Here is a 20948-nt window from a genome sequence, read left to right on the forward strand (position 1 = left end):
CAGTGCCTTTCCAGGCAAGTTGTTCCAGCCCCGTAAGCTTACAAGAACCAACTGAAAGGCAACAAACCCACACCTTCTGCCCCTGGTTTAAAGAATGAAACAATCCCCATTCCATTCAACTCTGTGCTTTTCCCACCCATGCACTCTCACCCCTTAAAAGTCATACCGTTGCTCTCAGGGTAGGACAACGTAAAGAGGAGTGTGGACGATACTCGGACAGTCTCTTTGCCACAGCGGCACATGCTGCAGTTCTCCACTTCGCAGCTAAAAAGCTGCCCGATGACCGAGTCCCCTGAAGATCCGAAGTTGCTAGAAAAGACAAGGCAAGATCAACAGAGTGCCGGGTTCAGTATTTAGGAGGGGAATGCTGAAACACCTCTGCCAGTTACTTCACAAGACAACAACTTCCAAACATAGCTAAGTTGGGATTGTTGGGCCCTAACCATTTTCAGCTTTTCAGCCCAATCTTAATCCCTAGCCGGAATTAAGATTGCTGGAAGAAAATATCAACAACCTCAGATATGCAGATGACACAACCTTGATGGCAGAAAGTGAGGAGGAATTAAAGAACCTTTTAATGAGGGTGAAAGAAGAGAGCGCAAAATATGGTCCGAAGCTCAACATCAAAAAACCGAAGATCATGGCCACTGGGCCCATCACCTCCTGAAAAAAATAGAAGGGGAAGAAATGGAGGCAGTGAGAGATTTTACTTTCTTAGGCTCCATGATCACTGCAGATGGTGACAGCAGCCATGAAATTAAAAGACGCCTGCTTCTTGGGAGAAAAGCAATGACAAACCTAGACAGCATCTTAAGAAGCAGAGACATCACCTTGCCAACGAAGGTCCGTATAGTTAAAGCTATGGTTTTCCCAGTAGTGATGTACGGAAGTGAGAGCTGGACCCTAAAGAAGGCTGATCGCCGAAGAATTGATGCTTTTGAATTATGGTGCTGGAGGAGACTTGAGAGTCCCATGGACTGCAAGAAGATCAAACCTCTCCATTCTTAAGGAAATCAGCCCTGAGCGCTCACTGGAAGGACAGATCCTGAAGCTGAGGCTCCAATACTTTGGCCGCCTCATGAGAAGAGAAGACTCCCTGGAAAAGACCCTGATGTTGGGAAAGATGGAGGGCACAAGGAGAAGGGGATGACAGAGGACGAGATGGTTGGACAGTGTTCTCGAAGCTACCAGCATGAGTTTGACTAAACTGCGGGAGGCAGTGGAAGACAGAAGTGCCTGGTGTGCTCTGGTCCATGGGGTCACGAAGAGTCGGACACGACTAAACGACTAAACAACAACAACCCTTTTCAGGCGGAAAACACAACCAAACAGGGAATGTGACAGTTGGTAGCAATCCCATGTAACCTGAGAAGAACAACGCTGCTGAATCAGACCAAGGGCCTAGCTAACCCAGTATCCTGCTTCCAACAGAGGCCAGCCAGAAGCCTCTGGGAAAGCTTGCAAACAGGACATGAGCGTAATAGCAATCTCCCTTGCAACTGGCTTTCACATTGCCACTAACTCTGAAAGCGGTGCGCAGTCATCGTCAGCATGAGCCAATCGTGCAGTGCTCTGTAGTTTGCCCATAGTTCAAATTCTGAACTTTAGAAAGTGGACGGCACTCCAACAGTGTCATGGCATTCTACTCAATACTGATTCAGAGTAGAATCCCAACGTATTGTTAGTAGAGTTAAAACTTAAAACGTTGCAGGATTCCCCCAAAATAGACCAGAGGCAATTGTATTTCATCCAGCAGAGCTTTACTGCTACTGACGCAAATGAGCATAATGTTCACAAATCCAATACGTTCAGGACTGGCACTGTCCATAAGAAATCCAGTTGCTGCAGACTTTACTTTTTTATTTTAATGTATTTTTTATTAAAGATTTCTTGGTTTACAAAAGTATGTGCAATGTCTCTTTTTTCAAGTTACATTTTCTACAGATGGGTTTCATTTGTTGAGACGTTAGTGTTACGTTAGGAAGAAAAGGGGGGAAACTGACAATAACTTATAGTAAGATCTAAACCTTAAAACTAAGGATGCTATGTACAGAACACCACACCAGAAGGAAAAGAGACAGAAAGAAAAAGTGAAACCCAGGCTCCTTCCGGCCCTACTTTTATAGTCAGCATGACCTTGACAGAAAGAGATAAGAGAACCAGTTTAAGCCAGCTGTACTTAGCTTCTATGAAGGAATACAGCGGAACCTCAGGTTGCGTACTGTCTTCCTTACGAACGTTTTGGGTAATGAGCTCTGCTAACCCAGAAGTAGGTCTCCTGGTAGAGAACTTTGCTCTGGGATGCGAGCAGAAGACACACGGTGGCACAGCGGCAGCGGGAGGCCCCATTAGCAAAAGCGCACCTCAGGTTAAGAACGGTTTTGGGTTAAGAACGAACCTCCGGAACGAATTACAGGTACCACTGTAACCCAAACATGAACCTTCTGCTTGTTTCTTTCGCACACAGAAGCTTCCAGAACCCTCTTGAATTAATCAGAATAGGAAAGATCTCTACACAGTAGTTAAGTCGGCATAACCCAGGTACACCCTCTGCGCATGTGTGCCTTACTTCAGTCACAGGTAGTCATGGCCTTCTCTCTCATGCATGGTTGATGGGAAGGCTGATTTGGGTAGGAAAGTAGGGGAACACCCTTCTTCCTCTCAAACAGAATCGAAGGCTAGAGAGCCAACAGGAGGAATGAGAAGGAGACACAGCTTTTGTGTCTACTGGAAAGGAGATTTCTGCCAGCTGGGGGAGAAGGGGATCAAAAGCAGAGGATGATACATGGGGTAAACCTCATCAGGGTGCTCAGCCATGACTTTGGCTGTGCTCACCTGCGTTAGGGCATAGTCTGTATCTGAGGTCAGAACAGGACAGACTGAAACAATTTGGAAATGTACCTTAAACTAAGTTAGACCTAGGAGAGGAAGGAGAAGAAACAGGCATGCAGGTTCTCAAAGTTTCCAAAAGATTAAAAAAAAGGGGGGGACATGACCGTTACCTGCTGCCAATGCCTCGGTAAGCCTGAGGTCCTTCCTGCTCTTGAGTTTCCTGATGGAGCTGGGTCAGAATGAAGCGATTCCAGCTCTGAACCAAACGGCCTAGATTCACTTTCCCTGTAGCCTCGTCAGAGTCGGCCAAGATCAGCCCCAAAGCAGCTGCCTCCGGAATGGTGCGGAAGGCGCGGAGGAAGTTGCTGCCCTGAAATGAAGGAAATGGCCATGTATTTTTATAATAATAATAATAATAATAATAATAATAATAATAATAATAATAATTTATTATTTATACCCCGCCCATCTGGCTGGGCTTCCCCAGCCACTCTGGGCGGCTTCCAAAAAAATATTAAAATACTGTAATACATCAAACATTAAAAGCTTCCCTAAACAGGGCTGCCTTCAGATGTCTTCTAAAAGTCTGGTAGTTGTTGTTCTCTTTGACATCTGGTGGGAGGGCGTTCCACAGGGCGGGCGACGCTACCGAGAAGGCCCTCTGCCTGGTTCCCTGTAACTTGGCTTCTCGCAGTGAGGGAACCGCCAGAAGGCCCTCAGTGCTGGACCTCAGTGTCCAGGCTGAACGATGGGGGTAGAGACGCTCCTTCAGATATACAGGACCGAGGCCGTTTAGGGCTTTAAAGGTCAGCACCAACACTTTGAATTGTGCTCGGAAACGTACTGGGAGCCAATGTAGGTCTTTCAAGACCGGTGTTATATGGTCTCAGCGGCCGCTCCCAGTCACCAGTCTGGCTGCCGCATTCTGGATTAGTTGTAGTTTCCGGGTCACCTTCAAAGGTAGCCCCACATAGAGCGCATTGCAGTAGTCCAAGCGGGAGATAACCAGAGCATGCACCACTCTGGCGAGGCAGTCCGCAGGCAGGTAGGGTCTCAGCCTGCGTACCAGGTGGAGTTGGTAGACAGCTGCCCTGGACACGGATTTGACCTGTGCCTCCATGGACAGCTGTGAGACCAAAATGACTCCCAGGCTGCGCACCTGATCCTTCAGGGGCACAGTTACCCCACTGAGGATCAGGGGATCCTCCACACCTGCCCGCCTTCTGTCCCCCAACTGGGTGCGCTCAAGTCCAACCAAAACCCTGAAGAACTGAGCTCCAAAGTGTTCTTCTATGCCTTCTCACAGGCACAATAGGCTTGGAACGAATGTGCGCATGTGCACTCGCTCATGAACGTAAGAATAAAATGCAAGCTGGGCAAAGGAGGTGGGGGACTGGGTCGGGTGAGTGTCAAGAGGAATAGTAGCTCACGGATAATAGTGGCAGGCAGCTGTGCTGTTCTGACAGCTGCCACAGGGCAGGAGGAGCATGACATGATGAGCTCAAAGGCCTAACACACTCCCTCAGCCCAGGATAAGTCATTGTAGTCTGTTTGGGGACAAAGGCCTACTCATTTTTTTCTTTTGTTTCTATTTTTTGGTACCTTGGAAGTCGAACAGAATCCATTCCGGAAGTCGATTCGACTTCCAAAATGTTTGGAAACCAAAGAGCGGCTTATGATTGGCTCAAACACTCGTTTCCGGTTTTCGATCGTTTGGAAGCTGAAACGTACAAGTTCCAAGGCGTTTGGCAACCAAGGTACAACTGTAATCTCTTATTGAAAAGGTTTCAATAATAAAGAAATAAAGTGATGCAAATAAAAAAAATGAAAAACACAAAAATGTGAATATACGAATACGTTCAATATATGAGAAAATACTCTAAAACCATACGTTCTTATATAAATTTGATATTATCCTAATACGTATGCAAATAGCCTACTACACTTTGTATAAACATGTCCAATACAATGTCATATTTATCCAAAGTCTACATTTGTAAGCAGTCCATTCCTAAGTTGTGAGAGGCCTACTCAAGAGAAAGGGTATTGTACTTATGATTGGGGCCTAGAGCACGGAGCAGAAAATGACTATACAGAGGCACATTTTCTGATCAGCTCATAGAGTAAGGCTGGGGAGGAGGAGTTGGCAGGGCTTCTCAACTGCCTTCTAAAGTCTGGGGCAACCAGCCAAGGCCAGATGGGAACTTCTGGCAGGGTGTGTGAAGCACACGCCTTAGACCAGCCCCATTCAATTCTTTGAGAGAACCTGGGTGGGATAATTAACACCCCAATTGTGCTACAACCCCAAGGAGACCACAGCCCCATTTCTGCCACACAGCTCTGCAGCACAATAGATAGGAGCCAGCACGAAGGGAGCTGCTACTTTGGATGGCAGGGCTGCCCTGAGCTGCCCCCACATGCAAGTGGCCTGCACTTTAGCACAGCAGATGGAAGAGTGTGAGTCACATTTCTGCCCCCAACAGTGCTCCACAGCTATGCACGAGTCTTGGCTGAGCCTCGGCCCAGCATACCTGAAGGAATGTCTCCACCCCCATCGTTCAGCCCGGACACTGAGGTCCAGCTCCGAGGGCCTTCTGGCAGTTCCCTCACTATGAGAAGTGAGGTTAGAGAACTAGGCAGAGGGCCTTCTTGGTAGTGGCGCCTGCCCCGTGGAATGCCCTCCCATCAGATGTGAAGGAAATAAATAACTATCTGACTTTTAGAAGACAGCCCTGTTCAGGGAAGTTTTTTATGTTTGATGTTTTATGATGTTTTTAATATTCTGTTGGGAGCTGGCCAGAGTGGCTGGGGAAACCCAGCCAGATGGGCAGGGTATAAATAAATTATTATTATTAATAATATCATCATCATCATCATCATCATCATCATCATCATCAATGGCTCATCCCAGGACAGGCAGCCCCTCCTTCCACCCACCTGTCTGCCCACATCTTTGCCAAGAAAAAAAAACAGTGGTACCTCAGGTTACAGACGCTTCAGGTTACATACGCTTCAGGTTACAGCTCCGCTAACCCAGAAATAGTGCTTCAGGTTAAGAACTTTGCTTCAGGATGAGAACAGAAATCGTGCTCCGGCAGTGCGGCAGCAGCAGGAGGTCCCATTAGCTAAAGTGGTGCTTCAGGCTAAGAACAGTTTCAGGTTAAGAACAGACCTCCAGAACGAATTAAGTACTTAACCCGAGGTACCAATGTAATGCTAATCGAGACCTGTTCTCATAGGCTTTCCTGCCTATGACTCCGAATAGGCACCTCTACTCCAAATAGCATCCTGGGAAAGATGGAAGGATTCTGCACGGTGCCTTCCATTTGCCCATCTTTACCTGACAAGGGTCTCCTCTGGACAAATCCAGCATGTGGAAGAGGAAGCCCAGCTCACAGCTCAGGCAGAACTCTTTCTGGCACAAGTGGTTCTGGACCAGGCAGCGCACCGGCTCTAGGAAATACAGGACCTGAAGAAAGGAAGATGGGTAGATGAGACCGAGGTTATCACAGGAAGGCGGAGGCAATGCATCACAGAGAAAGCAACTTTGCACCCACCTGGATCATGCAGTTGCAGTAGGAATTTGGAATATGGGGCTCTAGGCCGGCAAAGAGAGTCTTGTTGTAATGTTTGAAGTCAAAGTCCTCCAAGCCCAACTTGGAGTATTTAATTGTGACCTACATCAGGAAAGAAAATATAATTGTACAGCAAGGATATTGTTTACACGGGAGCACACACTTATTCGACACGCCAACCTGAGGAAGAGAACCACAGCCCAAGTGAAACTGTTCAAAGGTCCTTTGTTTCTGGCACACCTGCACCTCCGCAAGGTACCTGCACGAGCTCATCCGATTCTCTCGAGATCTTAATCTGCCCAGAAGCCGAGATTGCAATGCAGATTTCAGGGCTGTTCTCATGTGACTCAAACCCACGAATGGAGGTAACACGAAAATCCCCATTCGCTTTTCTTGCTCCACAGATCACAACATGAGGCAATCTGCCTCGCAAGGAACAGGCTGTGCGCAAGACTTCTACCCGCCCTGGTCTGGCAAGCTTTCATTATGCAAGAGAGAGGACTGTTCTACCATAGTCTAATTTATGCTGGGACAGAATGGGAATTTATAAGGCTGGCTTCAAAGTGCATGGCCCTTCATGCTGCCTTCTGGTGCCCCCAGTCACTTTTCCTCCTGAAAATAATAATAATAATATAATAATAATTTATTATTTATACCCCACCCATCTGACTGAGTTTCCCCAGCCACTCTGGGTGACTCCCAATCAAGTGTTAATAACAGTACAGCGTTAAATATTAAAAACTTCCCTGAACAGGGCTGCCTTCAGATGTCTTTTAAATATAGGATAGCTGCTTATTTCCTTCACATCTGAAGGGAGGGTGTTCCACAGGGTGGGCGCCACTACCGAGAAGGCCCTCTGTCTGGTTCCCTTTAACCTCACTTCTCGCAATGAAGGAACCGCCAGAAGGCCCTCGGCGCTGGATCTCAGTTTCCGGGCTGAACGATGGGGGTGGAGACGCTCTTTCAGGTATACAGGACAGTTTCAGGTATACAGAAAACGCTTTGCATCTCCCTCTGTAGATACTGGGCAGGCTTCGACTAAGGAGTCCCGTCAGCAGAAGACCACCAGAAAGACTTCTACTTGTACAACAGGGTTTTCCCCCCACTCACCTCATGTGCCCCACAAAATTAGCTCAATGGGGTCGGGAGAACCCCTGGAGCAGAATGCAGGGGAAGAAGAGGGGGAAGTGTTCTGTCTGTAAGCTGAAATGCTTGCCCTGACGATAAGATCGTAGTACAATGCTGAATTCCTTCCATTATATATCAAATATACATTTGTTCATACCTTCCTCTGCAAAATATCCAACACCCTGGCAAGTGCTTAAACACAGACCTTCCTGTATTTCTTTGCCACCATGTAGATATGCGGTTCCTCTTCCCGTCCAATTGGGGATTCAGGGACCTGGCTGAAATTATCAAACTCGTTGTCCAGCTCTTTCAGTCGATAGGGAATCTGAAAAAGACAGTGGGATGCCAATCCACAGAGCTTCTGCACTGTAACCTTTCCAATTTTGGACTTTCTAATATCAGAATGAGCTACCCTCAGATATCAGAAGAGAAGTAGGAGCATGTGAAAAATACCGCATGTACCCTGTTTGAACCTAAAACACAAAGGAGCCTGGATAGCTCAGTTGCTTAGAGTGTGGTACCGATAATGCCAAGGTTGCAGGTTCGATCCCTGTATGGGGCAGCTGCATAATCCTGCATTGCAGGGGGTTCAACTGATCAGGGGTCAGCAAACTTTTCCAGCAGAGGTCCACTGTCCCTCGGACCTTGCAAGGGGGGGCAGACTATATTTTGGAAAAAAGAAATGAACAAATTCCTATGCCCCACAATTAACCCAGAAATGTATTCTAAATAAAAGCACACATTCTGCTCATGTAAAAACACCAGGCAGGCCCTACAAATAACCCAGAGATGCATTTTAAATAAAAGGACACATTCTACTCATGTAAAAACACGCTGATTCCCAGACCGTCCGGATTTAGAAGGCGATTAGGCCCAGATCCGGCCCCCGGGCCTTAGTTTGCCTACCCATGGACTAGATCAGGCACCCCCAACTTGCGGCCCTCCAGATGTTTTGGCTTACAACTCCCATGATCCCTAGCTAACAGGACCAGTGGCCAGGGATTATGGGAATTGTAGTCCAAAACATCTGGAGGGCTGAAGGTTGGGGATGCCTGGAATAGATGACCCTCGGGATCGCTTCCAACTCTACAATTCTATGATCCTAAGGCTGCTACCTGGCTTTTTCTCACCATGTTGGCTCCAAAATGCACATCCATGTAAGTGACACACAACACAACACAACACAACACAACACAACACAACACAACACATGGAGCTGCCTCTCACCCTATGAGGCAGAAGCAGATAGGCAATCAAAGTGTTAGCTGGCATCCACTTCTAAAGTAGCACACTTCTAAAGCAGCATTTTAAATTTCAGGTTATGTGAGGTTACAGGACGTGCTGGTTCTTAAGCTAAGCTATACCCAGCAGGATCTACCTTCCTTAAAAAAAAAAAAAATCAGCATATTCTGTGGCATTACAAATCTAAAGGAAACATATTCAGAATTCAGATGAAGAAATCAGTTCCCCAGCCACACCCTAAACCACAAGCCGTTCTGGAGTAAGCAAGATATTTAACAATACATAGTTAAAGCTCTGGTTTTCCCAGTAGTGATGTATGGAAGTGAGAGCTGGACCAGAAAGAAGGCTGATCGCCGAAAAATTGACACTTTTGAATTATGGTGCTGGAGGAGACTCTTGAGAGTCCCACGGACTGCAAGAAGATCAAACCTCTCCATTCTGAAGGAAATCAGCCCTGAGTGCTCACTGGAAGGACAGATCCTGAAGCTGAGGCTCCAATACTTTGGCCACCTCATGAGAAGAGAAGACTCCCTGGAAAAGACCCTGATGTTGGAGGGTGTAAGGAGAAGGGGACGACAGAGGATGAGATGGTTGGACAGTGTTCTCGAAGCTACCAGCATGAGTTTGACCAAACTGCGGGAGGCAGTGGAAGACAGGAGTGCCTGGCGTGCTCTGGTCCATGGGGTCACGAAGAGTCGGACACGACTAAACAACTAAACAACAAATAACCATCACCCAAGAAGTACAAATCTTAAGGTGTTCAACAGGCATGAAAGTGCCAGACAGCCAACTAGCTACCTGGTTTCGGAGCTTGTTCCTGGGGTTTGGAGCATATCCAATGAAGCCAACTTTCTTCATGGCACGAAGGATCTCTGGGTCAACCGCTGGGGCTCGTCTACAAAACAAACAGTGGCTCAGACAATGCCTTCCAACCCCATTTGACAGCGAACTCCCCAAAGCAGCGAGACAAGCTTCCCAAAGAGATGCAGCCATTTATTTGGGGAGCTGTGGGATCCCAGGGACCGTGCCCAGATATTGGAAGAATTAAAAATCCCCTACCTCTATCAGTGGCGTAGCGTGGGTTGTCAGAACCCGGGGCAAGGCAAGTAATTTGCACCCCTAACCCGTGGATTTGCGCCCCCTAACCTGTGGATTTGCGCCCCCTAACCCTAACCCCCAGATGTTGCGCCTGGTGCGGCCAGCCCCCCCTGCACCCCCCACGCTACGCCACTGACCTCTATTACTGGATGCAATGTTACCAGACTCTGAAAGGAATCTTATGTCCCTCCCAGGATACCCAGAGTGAATTAAAATAATATTTAAAGAGGGGTAAATACAGAATAAGTGGGACGCGGGTGGCGCTGTGGTCTAAACCGCAGAGCCATGAGTGCCGCAACCCCAGAGTTGTCCGTGACTGGACCTAATGGTCAGGGGTCCCTTTACCTTTTTAAATACAGAATAACATGCAACGTCTATACAGTGGGACCTTGGTTCCCGAACATCTTTGTTGCCAAACAAATCAGCTCCCAAACGCTGCAAACCAGGAAGTGTTCCAGTTTGAGAATGTTTTTTTGGAAGCCGAACATCCGACGTGGCTTCTGCCTGAGTGCAGGAAGCTCCTGCAGCCAATCGGAAGCTGTGCCTTGGTTTTCGAACGGTTTTGGGAGTCGAACGGACTCCCGGAACAGATTATGTTTGAGAACCAAGGTACCACTGTAATGTAAAAGAACAAAGTACCGTATTTTTCGCTCCATAAGGCGCACCAGACCATAAAGCGCACTTAGTTTTTAGAGGGGGAAATCAAGGGGAAAAATATTATTTCCCCCCTCAGCCTCAAAGAGCAGCTTCTTGGGGCTGCTGGGGGAAGCCCAGTTCCCCCCCCCCAGCCCCAAAGAGCAAAGAAGCCAAGACAGCGAGCGGGATCCATCCCGCTGGCTGTCTTGGCTTCCTCTTTAGCTGCGCGAAACCTCTCCAGCCAGGAGAGGCTGCACGCGGCTAAAGAAGCCAAGACAGCGAGCGGGATCCATCCCGCTGGCTGTCTTGGCTTCCTCTTTAGCTGTGCACAACCTCTCCGGCCAGGAGAGGCTGCACGCAGCTATGGCAATTCCCCCACCTCCCACAAAAGCGCACAGGAGCCGTGCACCCTTTAAGGAGCACGTGGCTCCTGCGGGCTTTTCTTCGAGGAGGGAGAAGAGACTGACTGGCCGCGTCAGTCCCTTCTCCCTCCTGGGGAAAAGCCCGCAAGAGCTGCGCGGAGATTGTGTGCGGCTCTTGGGGGCTTTTCCTGCCTGCCTCCCCCCTGCATTCGCTTCATAAGATGCACACACATTTCCCCTTACTTTTTAGGATGGAAAAAGTGTGTCTTATGGAGCGAAAAATACGGTAATTAAATTACAGCCCGATACCAACAAGGAGCAGAATAGAAGATAGGAAACCACCAAGAACTCTCAAACCACCACCCAAGAAAGTGGGGGTGGGGAACCTTTTGCAGCCTGAGAACTTCCAGGGTCCACATGATGGTGGTGGGAGGGGCAAGCGGTAAAAGTGGGCGGAGAAACAAATGTGAATTTTACCTTTGTACAGAAGGCTAATTTCTGCACACATTCCTCTCTATTGCCCATCCAGGCAAGAGGCACTATTAGAGCTCGAGGACACATTACATCCAGACCAAAAAAAAAACACTTAAGAAGAGTACAGAGCCAGAAAGGAGTCTGGCCTGGGGAGAGTACTGAAGGCCAGACAGAGGCCCTCATTTGGCCCCCAGTTCTGAGGTTCCCCACCCCTACACCCTAAAGGTTGGTACTTCTCTTTAGATTTCCTATTCTAAAGAACTACCTGGGAGCAGGGGCAGAGTTAGAAACCGGCCAATCTGACAACAGGGACTCGGTGGTCAGCGGCACAGGTATAAGCGACAGAGGCATGAGATCCTGGTTCCAGTCAAGGTGGGGCAAGGTGTCCACAATGCAAGGCAAAGCGAAGTCAGTCTCCCGGGAGTAGGCATTGAAGGTGATCTCGGGCGAGTCAGTCCACAGGTGGACACAGCCCTCGGAGTCTCCAAAAACCATGGCTTGTTTGCTGGCAGACACATCAAAGCTCATGATCAGTTGGCCCACGGTATTGACGTGGAAGATGTCGGCCGGATTGGCCAATCCGGTGGGTTCGCAGAACTGACACTGACCTAGAAAGGAAGAGCAAATCATGAATTTTAATAGCCAAAAAGTGGAAAACGCAAGAATTACCAACTGTGGAAGATTGGCAGATGAAGATGATGGACTTTATGGAGCTAGCTGACCTTACCGGAAGGATCCGCGACCAGAAAGAAGAGGAATATCAAGAAGATTGGAAGAAATTTAAAGACTATTTGAATAAATATTATAATATTAAAAATTAGAAGTCACTTGAAAGTACCAAACAGGCTTAGGATTAAATTAGTAGTTAAATAAATGAGATTCAGAATGTTAAGAAAAGTTAAGAAATCTGATTATAATTGGAATATTGTTTTTGAATAATGATATTGGAAAACTGTTACATTCAGATACAAGGAAATTCAGATGGGAGGGACTAGAGGAAGTCAAATGATATGTTTATGAGATTGGAAGTTTAATTAATTAACTAATCTGTGTTGTTTATGTGTTTGCTGTTATATTTTCTGTTTTTATTCATTTTACTAGTTTTATTTGTTTTTTATTTTTATACTTGTTTTACAGTATGTGCTATATTTGTATGAAACTTAATAAAAATTATTGGGGGAAAAGAAAAAAAAGAAAGGAAGAGCAAATCAGACGTGTGGTTTCTCTGCAGGTCTCTTAATGCAAACTGTCCCAAGCTTGACTCGATTCGTCACACTGTGGGCATCTCTTGAAGGTGGCTAGATTCAAACAGGACAGGACTCTGAAGTCCCAGCACATCCAAAGCAGAGGGTGAGGCAACGTGGCCTCTGTGGTCTAGCTACCTACCTGTCTGGGAGATGATGGCAAGGCGAGATGTGTACGTAGGAATGAACTTCAGAAACAGAGGGTCAATGTGGACCTGCAGAGGTGTGATGGCTCTCAGCATGCGCAGGTCATACACCTTGAGGAAGCGATCGCAGGCTAGGCCATTCATTCGGCTGGAGAAGCCACAGGTCACCAGCAGGTTGCCGTGGACATCAAAATCTGACAGACTACCGGAGTAGGCATCAAACTCATGCTCCACAGCAAAAGTGCGGAGATCACGCAAGGAAACCTAAGGAAGGAACAGAAGACACCCTAATATATCTGATTTAAAAGAAGCACCACGAGAGAACAATGGAATAGAATGGCGTCGAGTGAATAAACTGGGCATTTTTCTCTCTGTGTTCCTCCTGTAAAGTCAGAGACCTCCTTTGTACATCACTCAGGTGCTGCACATGGCACAAATACAGTGGTACCTCGGGTTACATATGCTTCAGGTTACATACGCTTCAGGTTACACACTCCGCTAAGCCAGAAATAGTGCTTCAGGTTAAGAACTTTGCTTCAGGATAAGAACAGAAATCGGGCTCCAGCGGCGCGGCGGCAGCAGGAGGCCCCATTAGCTAAAGTGGTGCTTCAGGTTAAGAACAGTTTCAGGTTAAGAACGGACCTCCGGAACGAATTAAGTACTTAACCTGAGGTACCACTGTACAGTCATACCTCGGGTTGAAGTAATGGAGCACATTACCTCCGGGTTTTGCCGCTCGCGCATGCACAGACGGTTGAAATGACATCACGCGCATGCGCGGAAGAGGCGAATCACGACCCACACATGCGGGTTGCGTTCCCTTCAGGATGTGAATGGGGCTCTGGAACAGATCCCGTTTGCATCCAGAGGTACCACTGTAAGCCATAGTATGACTTGTCATGTTGTTTGAAACCAGAATGTGGTTTGTCAACTGCAAAAACCAGTCAGTCCTACTTGGGGAATAAAAGCTGCTCCCCAAGTTCAAATATAACAATCAGACTCTGTGTGAAGTGCAACCCGTACAGATTCCTACTCATTAAAAAAAATGTTAAAAAATACTCCAAGCCCAAATTCACCCCGTCAAACCAACATATGTGGAAAGTTTGGCACTGGAATGTCTTGCTTCAATTTTAAAGGGAAAAAGAACTGATTTTCATAAGGCACAAGCTCTCACTGTGTTACTGGAGTGCCTGTAGCTCTCAAACATTTGGGGGGGGGCATTGATGATAAGATGCTCAGTGTTACCTTTCCTGATGTGTGGCCACAGAAGAAGAAACGGTTTGACTGTCTCATGATAGTGACCCCAGGCACTTCCACTGTGTACTAAAATAGAGATATAAAAGTGGGATTAAGATCTGGACAGAGGCAAAGCAGACCACTATGAATATACAGATGCTACATGATTCAGGGGGAAAGGGTAGAACTGCCAAGTGGTGAATCGCTATTATTTCCCACGCAGCACCAAAGGAAGAAATGAGTTTAAGTTTGCTTAAAAAACAAAACAACCTGAATGACAATATAAGGAAAAATAAAAATAATTCAGTGGCAATGCCTTTGAATGGACATCTGTTTGCAAAAATAAAACATGGCATGCAGCCTTCTTCTATCATAAGATTAAGGATACAATAAAAAAAATGAGGTCCAGCTCTAAGGGCCTTCTAGCAGTTCCCTCACAGTGAGCAGTGAAGCTTCAGGGAACCAGGCAGAGGGCCTTCTTGGTAGTGGCGCCCGGCCTGTGGAATGCTCTCTCATCAGATGTCAAAGAAATAAACAATTACACGACTTTCCGAAGACATCTGAAGGCAGCCCTGTATCGGGAAGTTTTTAATGTTTGATGTCCAACTGTGTTTTTATATCACGTTGGAAGTTGCCCAGAATTGCTGGGGCAACCCAGTCAGATGGGTGAGGAATAAGTAACAAAATGTTGTTATTATTATAGCACTACATGTAAACAAGATCAAGAAATGTGTCCGTATCTTTCTATCCATCTATTGATCCAGTACATCCAGATAATACTATGGAAAGGTTCTACAATTTTTGTTACAGAAAAAAACTTACATTACTTTCATACACACTATTATGCTGAGAAGCACCACTTTTAAAAAATGATATTATTAGGGAAACCTATAGATGTGTTGCAACATTTTTTTCCTGAAGAATTAAAAAAAAGGGAAAGTTAATATCTTTTCATGAGGTCAGAAACAGGAATGTTGACATTTCACTTTCTGTTTGAACTTTCAAACTTTTAGCTTCAACCCGTTACTTTTATGTTAAATCAAAATTCTGGTGACAAAAACATTATTATTATATCTCCAAAGCATCTCTTTAGGTTGGGAGACAAAAATATTTTGGACTGGTGATAACAGGAGCCAAGCCTACTTGGATACATCATCACAACAAGGAATGAGATCTCCTCCTGCTGTTCTGCTCCAGAGTTACAATTTGTTTAAGATTAAACCAGTCATTTTGTTATCCAGTGGAGATTCCTGTTCATCTTTGTGTAAGCTTAACATGATGAAACCTCAACATCTTTGGTTCTGGGTAATCAGAATCAATGCAGCGCATTAGGGTCAGATATGTGAGAAGCGTGTGTTACCTTCTGGGTTTCTTGGACTGTATTGAGGTCTATCTCTATCACATGGCTGGTGAGCCCCCCAACAAGCAAGGTGCTGGGATCAGTCAGTAGTAGACTGTGCATGTCCTCACTCTCATCCATGCTAGAGGAGGAGAAAGAGGAACTGTGAGAACCAATGCTGACCTAGTATTTTCCATTCAGTCATTGCTACATGTGAGCTCACCAAGTAAATCAAAGTGACATCAGAATCTTGCATCATGAAACCTTTGGGGACCATTCCAGGAAAAAGGAGGTGGCTAAACTATATTGATGCAAATTTCCCACCTAGAAGTCCTCAAGCAATAAATTTTATAAAGGAAGCAGGAAATGCTACACTGAAGCACGTCCACATGCTTCATGAGGAGCAACAGGATATGACATCAAAGCCCTCTTCTCAAGCTTGCCCTGGAATATACCAAATAATTAAAGCCTGCAAATTGTGCACATCTCACACAGCTTCCCACACCAGATGTGTGACTGTAGGTACATGGATTTCATAATATTCCTAAGGCTATAACTGGCATTCTTCCAAGTAAACTCTACACAGAGACCAAAGACTGGGCAGGGCCCATTTCCATAAATGCTCAAACCACCACACCCCCAACAGAAGGCACTTACAGGTAATCGAAGATTATAAGACCCCCTCTGGACATATATTTGAGGTTGTTTTTGGTCAGGAAGAGTACCCCATTCTCTAGGCTCTGGATCTGTCGAATGTCATCACTGCTATGAACCTGGAAGGAAGAGTAACGCTCCAGGGCTGGGCCGAAGAAAGAAGTGGCATGACCCTGAAAAAGAGGGAGGCAACTCAAGTCACCCTCACATCAAATTTGACCTGTAACATATCCTGCATGTAGCCAGCTCATTTTAATATTTATGAGACCTTCTGGCTCCTTCATCTACTTCCCCCCCCCAACCACAGTTTACCTTCTCCGCTGAACAAGCCATATTTCTGTTGAATATAACACTAAGAGTTACCACGGTTTTAAAGACATAGGTGGACAACTTGTGTCTTTCCTGATAGTACTGATCTCCTTGAGGATAGGATATACACTGAATTTAAAAAAGAAAGCTAGAATCCTTGGCATTCTAAGCAGGAACCTACAAGAAAACAAGAATCTTATAGGGGTATGTAGCCTTCCGCAATGGAGCTGAAATCAGCTTACAGGAGTTTCTAGACAATCGTATCATTAATCCCAACCGTCCTCAATGTATGATCCAGTACACTGTATAACTCTTCTGATCATCATCGACATGTAATGAGAATCCCTTACCCCATGGTTCCCAACCCAGAGCATTTCTTCATGTAGGTCAAAGTGTGAGAAGGAGACAGGAACGCCCACTTCAGAGACAACGGTGTGGAGCTCCGAGTACATGCCCTCCATGATATGCACTGAGTCAGGCACAGGGATGCCCTCCAATGACACTCCTTCTGGATCCAGCTCCACATTCTGTAGTAGGCTAGCATTGAGGTGCGGATCCAGAGCAGGGTGCAGGGCAGGTACATACTCTGCGAGGGCTGGGTCAAGACCTTCAAAATTCATGGCGGAGGTTTACCTGCAAGGCAGAGAAAGGAATTCAAGAAGACAGAATCTTTCACTACCTGTGCAGCGCAAGCATGCTAGAGAAGTTAACATAATGCCTGCTATAAACACAATCTCTAATACGGACCAAAGCATAGGACAGTAACCGACAGATTGCAGCTTTCAAGATAAACATAAAGGTAAAGGTAAAGGACCCCTGACGGTTAAGTCCAATCGCGAACGACTCTGGGGTTGCGGCACTCATTTTGCTTTACTGGCCAAGGGAGCCGACGTTTGTCCACAGACAGTTTTTCCGGGTCATAATAATAATAATAATAATAATAATAATAATAATAATAATAATTTTTATTATATCCCGCCCTCTCCAGCCGAAGCCAGGCTCAGAGCAGCTAACAACAGTATAAGTAACACAGCATGACTAAGCCACTTCTGGTGAAACCAGAGCAGCGCACGGAAACGCTGTTTACCTTCCTGCCGGAGCAGCACCTATTTATCTACTTGCACTTTGACAGCAGGAGCTGGGACCAAACAATGGGAGCTCACCCCATTGCAGGGATTCGAACCACCGACCTTCTGATCGGCAAGCCCTAGGCTCAGTGGTTTACACCACAGCGCCCCATAAAAACTGCTCCAATGCAGCAATTCCTAAACTAGTTGCTGTAACTGCTAGTGTGCTGTGATAAATACATTAATTTATTGCATCAACTGGGAACCAAAATATAAAATAAATAAGAATAATAAAAATACAGTGGTACCTCTGGATGCGAACAGGATCCGTTCCAGAGCCCCGTTCGCACCCTGAAGCAAACGTAACACGCGACTGCGCGTACACGAGTCGCGTTTTGCCGCTTTCGCGCATGCGCGTGACATCATTTTGAGCATCTGCGCATGCGGTGAACCCCGGAAGTAACACGCTCCATAACTTCTGGGTCGCCGCAGAGCGCAACCCGAAAATATTCATCCCAAAGCTACTTCAACCCAAGGTATGACTGTAGTAATAACTATTATTTCTACCCTACCCATCTGGCTGGGTTTCCCCAGCCACTCTGGGTGGCTTCCAACAGAAGATTAAAAATACATTAAAACATCAGTCATTAAAAACTTCTCTAAACAGGGCTCTAGAGGAGGTTGCCTACTGCACCTCTGCATGACACTATTTTGGTCCTGCCTCCTTCAAAGCAGCCTTCGCAGGTGGGTAATCTTCTGTATCTCTGTAATGAGCGCAATTAAATTGTTCAATCACTCTCAGTGCAGAAATGTGGCAGAATTACTAGTCCTCAGAGGCTGCCCACTGCATCTCTTCAATACTCTGAATTTACCTCAGAAAGCATGCTCTGAACAGTAACTCACACAAACATACTGGGTGAACTTCTCTGAAGATTGACAATGGTTACATTTTCATACTACAAAGATAAGACTGTGCATGTATAACACAGGAGCATGTATCCAGTTTTAGGTCAGGGAGAAGGCAAGATTCAACAATCAGAAATCTACCCTAAAGGCTGTTTTCTCTAAACTGCCACAAGGCAAAGCGAAATTGGACCAGTGGCCCCTGTTTCTTTGTCGACAAAAACTCCAGTCAGATAGTGCAACTGGCACTACTGGCACCCACAGTTTGGCGGCCAACTTCTTTTTTAATAAACCTTGCTCCTGAACCTTCAAGCAGAAGCTTGGCTTGCCCTAATTAAGCTGGCTGGGTGCTAATTCCTAACCTGGGGAGAAATGAATGGATAATTCTGGAAATGACGATTTCAGGCTGCAAGTTAAAAGGCATGGCAGCAGGTTCATGTGAATAACCTGGCAACCCTACCCGCAGGTTACCCCATGGTAAACCCAGCCAGATGGACGCAGTATAAATAAATAACTACCAGAGTTTTAGAAGACATCTAAAGGCAGCCCTGTTTAGGGAAGCTTTTAATGTTTAATAGGTTATTGTATTTTAGTGTTGGAAGCCACTCAGAGTGGCTGGGGAATAAATTATTATTATTATTATTATTATTATTATTATTATTATTATTATTATTAATCATCCTCCTCCTCCTTGATGTACACTAAAACTTCAGCTGGAAGTTCACCACACACATGGGTTGTACCTAGATCTAGCAAGAGTTGCGACAGTGGCCTCGTTACCACGTTTCGTTTCGGGCAGCGCTGTTGTTTTTGCTGAAAGAAACAGAAAGGCAGCGAGGTGCAATGATGCAACTCCTCTGCGGTTACACAGAAGCAGCGCTTGCAGCCTGCAGTGCAAGGGAAGGCGAGAGCTGAAGCTGCCCACATCCTCGCTTCCAGCCAGAGAACCATAGCAGAGGTCAAAAGTTTAAAGTGCACCCCCAAGAGACGCTTGAAAAATTTGGCCTGGGTCAAAGTCCCAAGGGCCAGGCGGGTACCCATAACCCTTTACGTCACAGGGGCCAACCACCCAGAATCCACTGCGGGAGGAAGGGAAGTGAGACAATGGTAAATTACCCAGACCCTCCTAACCCATAACTTGGGGGTTGGGGGACGAATTAGTCACACTTCTCTGCTTCTGAATAACCCCAACTCTCCCCCCCCCCAGCCCATGCAAATTAGCCCAAGCTTATTTTATGGGTTACCCACAATCCTTTGCTCTTCCGGGTCCCCTTCCCTCCGCCGCTGCCTTTTCCCCACCGCCGTCTTCGCCGCCGCTATGGCAACGCCAGCCCTTCTCATTTCTCCCCCCCCCCCCCGCCCGCGCTTCGGCTTCACCCGCGGCGCCTCAAGCAGGGGAGGGGTGTGTGCCCGCGTGCCCTCGACCAATGGCGAAGCTGCCTTGGGGAGGGAGCACCCAATCAGAGCGAAGTGGCGGCGGCCGCGCCTCCCTCGTCATTTACATGCATGACGCTGCGCGCGCGCGCGCTGGAGGGATGGCGCTGCGGAAGGGACAAAAAGAGTGGGGTTTTTCTTTTTTAACGGGTGTGAGTCAGTGAATTAAAGGGAAAAGGTTAGCTGTACCTGTGAACTCCGTGCCCCTCAGTTTTTGCGTGGGGTGCATTTGGTGGGAGTTGTACTTTTTGTTTACTCCTGTTAGTCATGAGTAAGGAAAAGCCAGGCTAGTTTATTTTGCCTGACATGCAATGTCATATAGTATAAGCATGGCATGCAATGTCGTATAGTAAAAGCTATGGTTTTCCCAGTAGTGATGTATGGAAGTGAAAGCTGGACCATAAAGAAGGCTGATCGCCGAAGAATTGATGCTTTTGAATTATGGTGCTGGAGGAGACTTGAGAGTCCCATGGACTGCAAGAAGATCAAACCTATCCATTCTTAAGGAAACCAGCTCTGAGTGCTCACTGGAAGGACAGATCCTGAAGCTGAGGCTCCAATACTTTGGCCACCTCATGAGAAGAGAAGACTCCCTGGAAAAGACCCTGATGTTGGGAAAGATGGAGGGCACAAGGAGAAGGGGACGACAGAGGACGAGATGGTTGGATAGTGTTATCAAAGCTACCAGCATGAGTTTGACCAAACTGCGGAAGGCAGTGGAAGACAGAAGTGCCTGCCGTGTTCTGGTCCATGGGGTCACGAAGAGTCGGACACAACTAAACGACTAAACAACAACAACAACAACAAGGAAAAGCCGGGCTAGTTTATTTTCCCTGGCATGCAATGTCAGGGGGAGGAGAAGCGTGTTACTCCACCTGACTGGGATTTTGCTTGCCTGCAGCCATGCTACTTCATCCTATTTTTTAAAAAAAAGTTCAAAAAGGAATTTAATCTCAGAAATAAATCAAACAGCTGTACTTTCCTGTCATAATGAATCAGTGCCTTGCCCAGCGTGCAAACCATGCAGCTTCCTTTTGCGCAATGCTGCGAGAAACAGCAGCAACTTTCCATGATCCAGTTGGTTTGGCTAGTTGCCCATATTAGGAGGGGCTGGAGACTGGCAGCGTGAGAAGAGCACTGGGGCATCAGGTCAAATGCTCATCTATTCATCGCCGCCAACACCACCATCCTCCTCATCCTCCTCACAGTGGCCAACTCAATCCCTATGGGAAAAGCAGACAGAGGAAAAGGCCCTCTGCTGTTGTTGGA

At 46.6% G+C, this 20948-nt stretch overlaps 1 protein-coding gene across 3 annotated transcripts in view; it reads right to left on the minus strand.

The window, feature by feature from the left end:
• Nucleotides 1-19773, minus strand: part of PAN2 (poly(A) specific ribonuclease subunit PAN2) — a 35770-nt gene extending 15997 nt beyond the window's left edge. Inside the window, exons 1-13 of one of the 3 annotated variants that reach the window (XM_083599184.1) lie at nt 19494-19773; nt 16626-16908; nt 15970-16139; nt 15334-15454; nt 13983-14060; nt 12734-13001; nt 11613-11955; nt 9576-9672; nt 7741-7860; nt 6390-6509; nt 6173-6301; nt 3003-3202; nt 167-309 (exon numbers count right to left, since the gene is read on the minus strand). In XM_083599184.1, coding sequence (XP_083455310.1) covers nt 167-309; nt 3003-3202; nt 6173-6301; nt 6390-6509; nt 7741-7860; nt 9576-9672; nt 11613-11955; nt 12734-13001; nt 13983-14060; nt 15334-15454; nt 15970-16139; nt 16626-16895 — 2059 coding nt within the window. In that variant the 5' untranslated portion in view covers nt 16896-16908; nt 19494-19773. Of the gene's footprint in view, nt 1-166; nt 310-3002; nt 3203-6172; nt 6302-6389; nt 6510-7740; nt 7861-9575; nt 9673-11612; nt 11956-12733; nt 13002-13982; nt 14061-15333; nt 15455-15969; nt 16140-16625; nt 16909-19361 lie in introns of all 3 variants that reach the window. The other 2 variants (XM_083599185.1, XM_083599186.1) reach the window with 2 other exon arrangements.
• Between the last annotated feature and the right edge of the window lie 1175 nt (nt 19774-20948).

The sequence above is a fragment of the Podarcis filfolensis genome (assembly GCF_964270895.1).
Source record: "Podarcis filfolensis genome assembly, chromosome: 2".
Lineage (NCBI taxonomy): Eukaryota > Metazoa > Chordata > Lepidosauria > Squamata > Lacertidae > Podarcis > Podarcis filfolensis.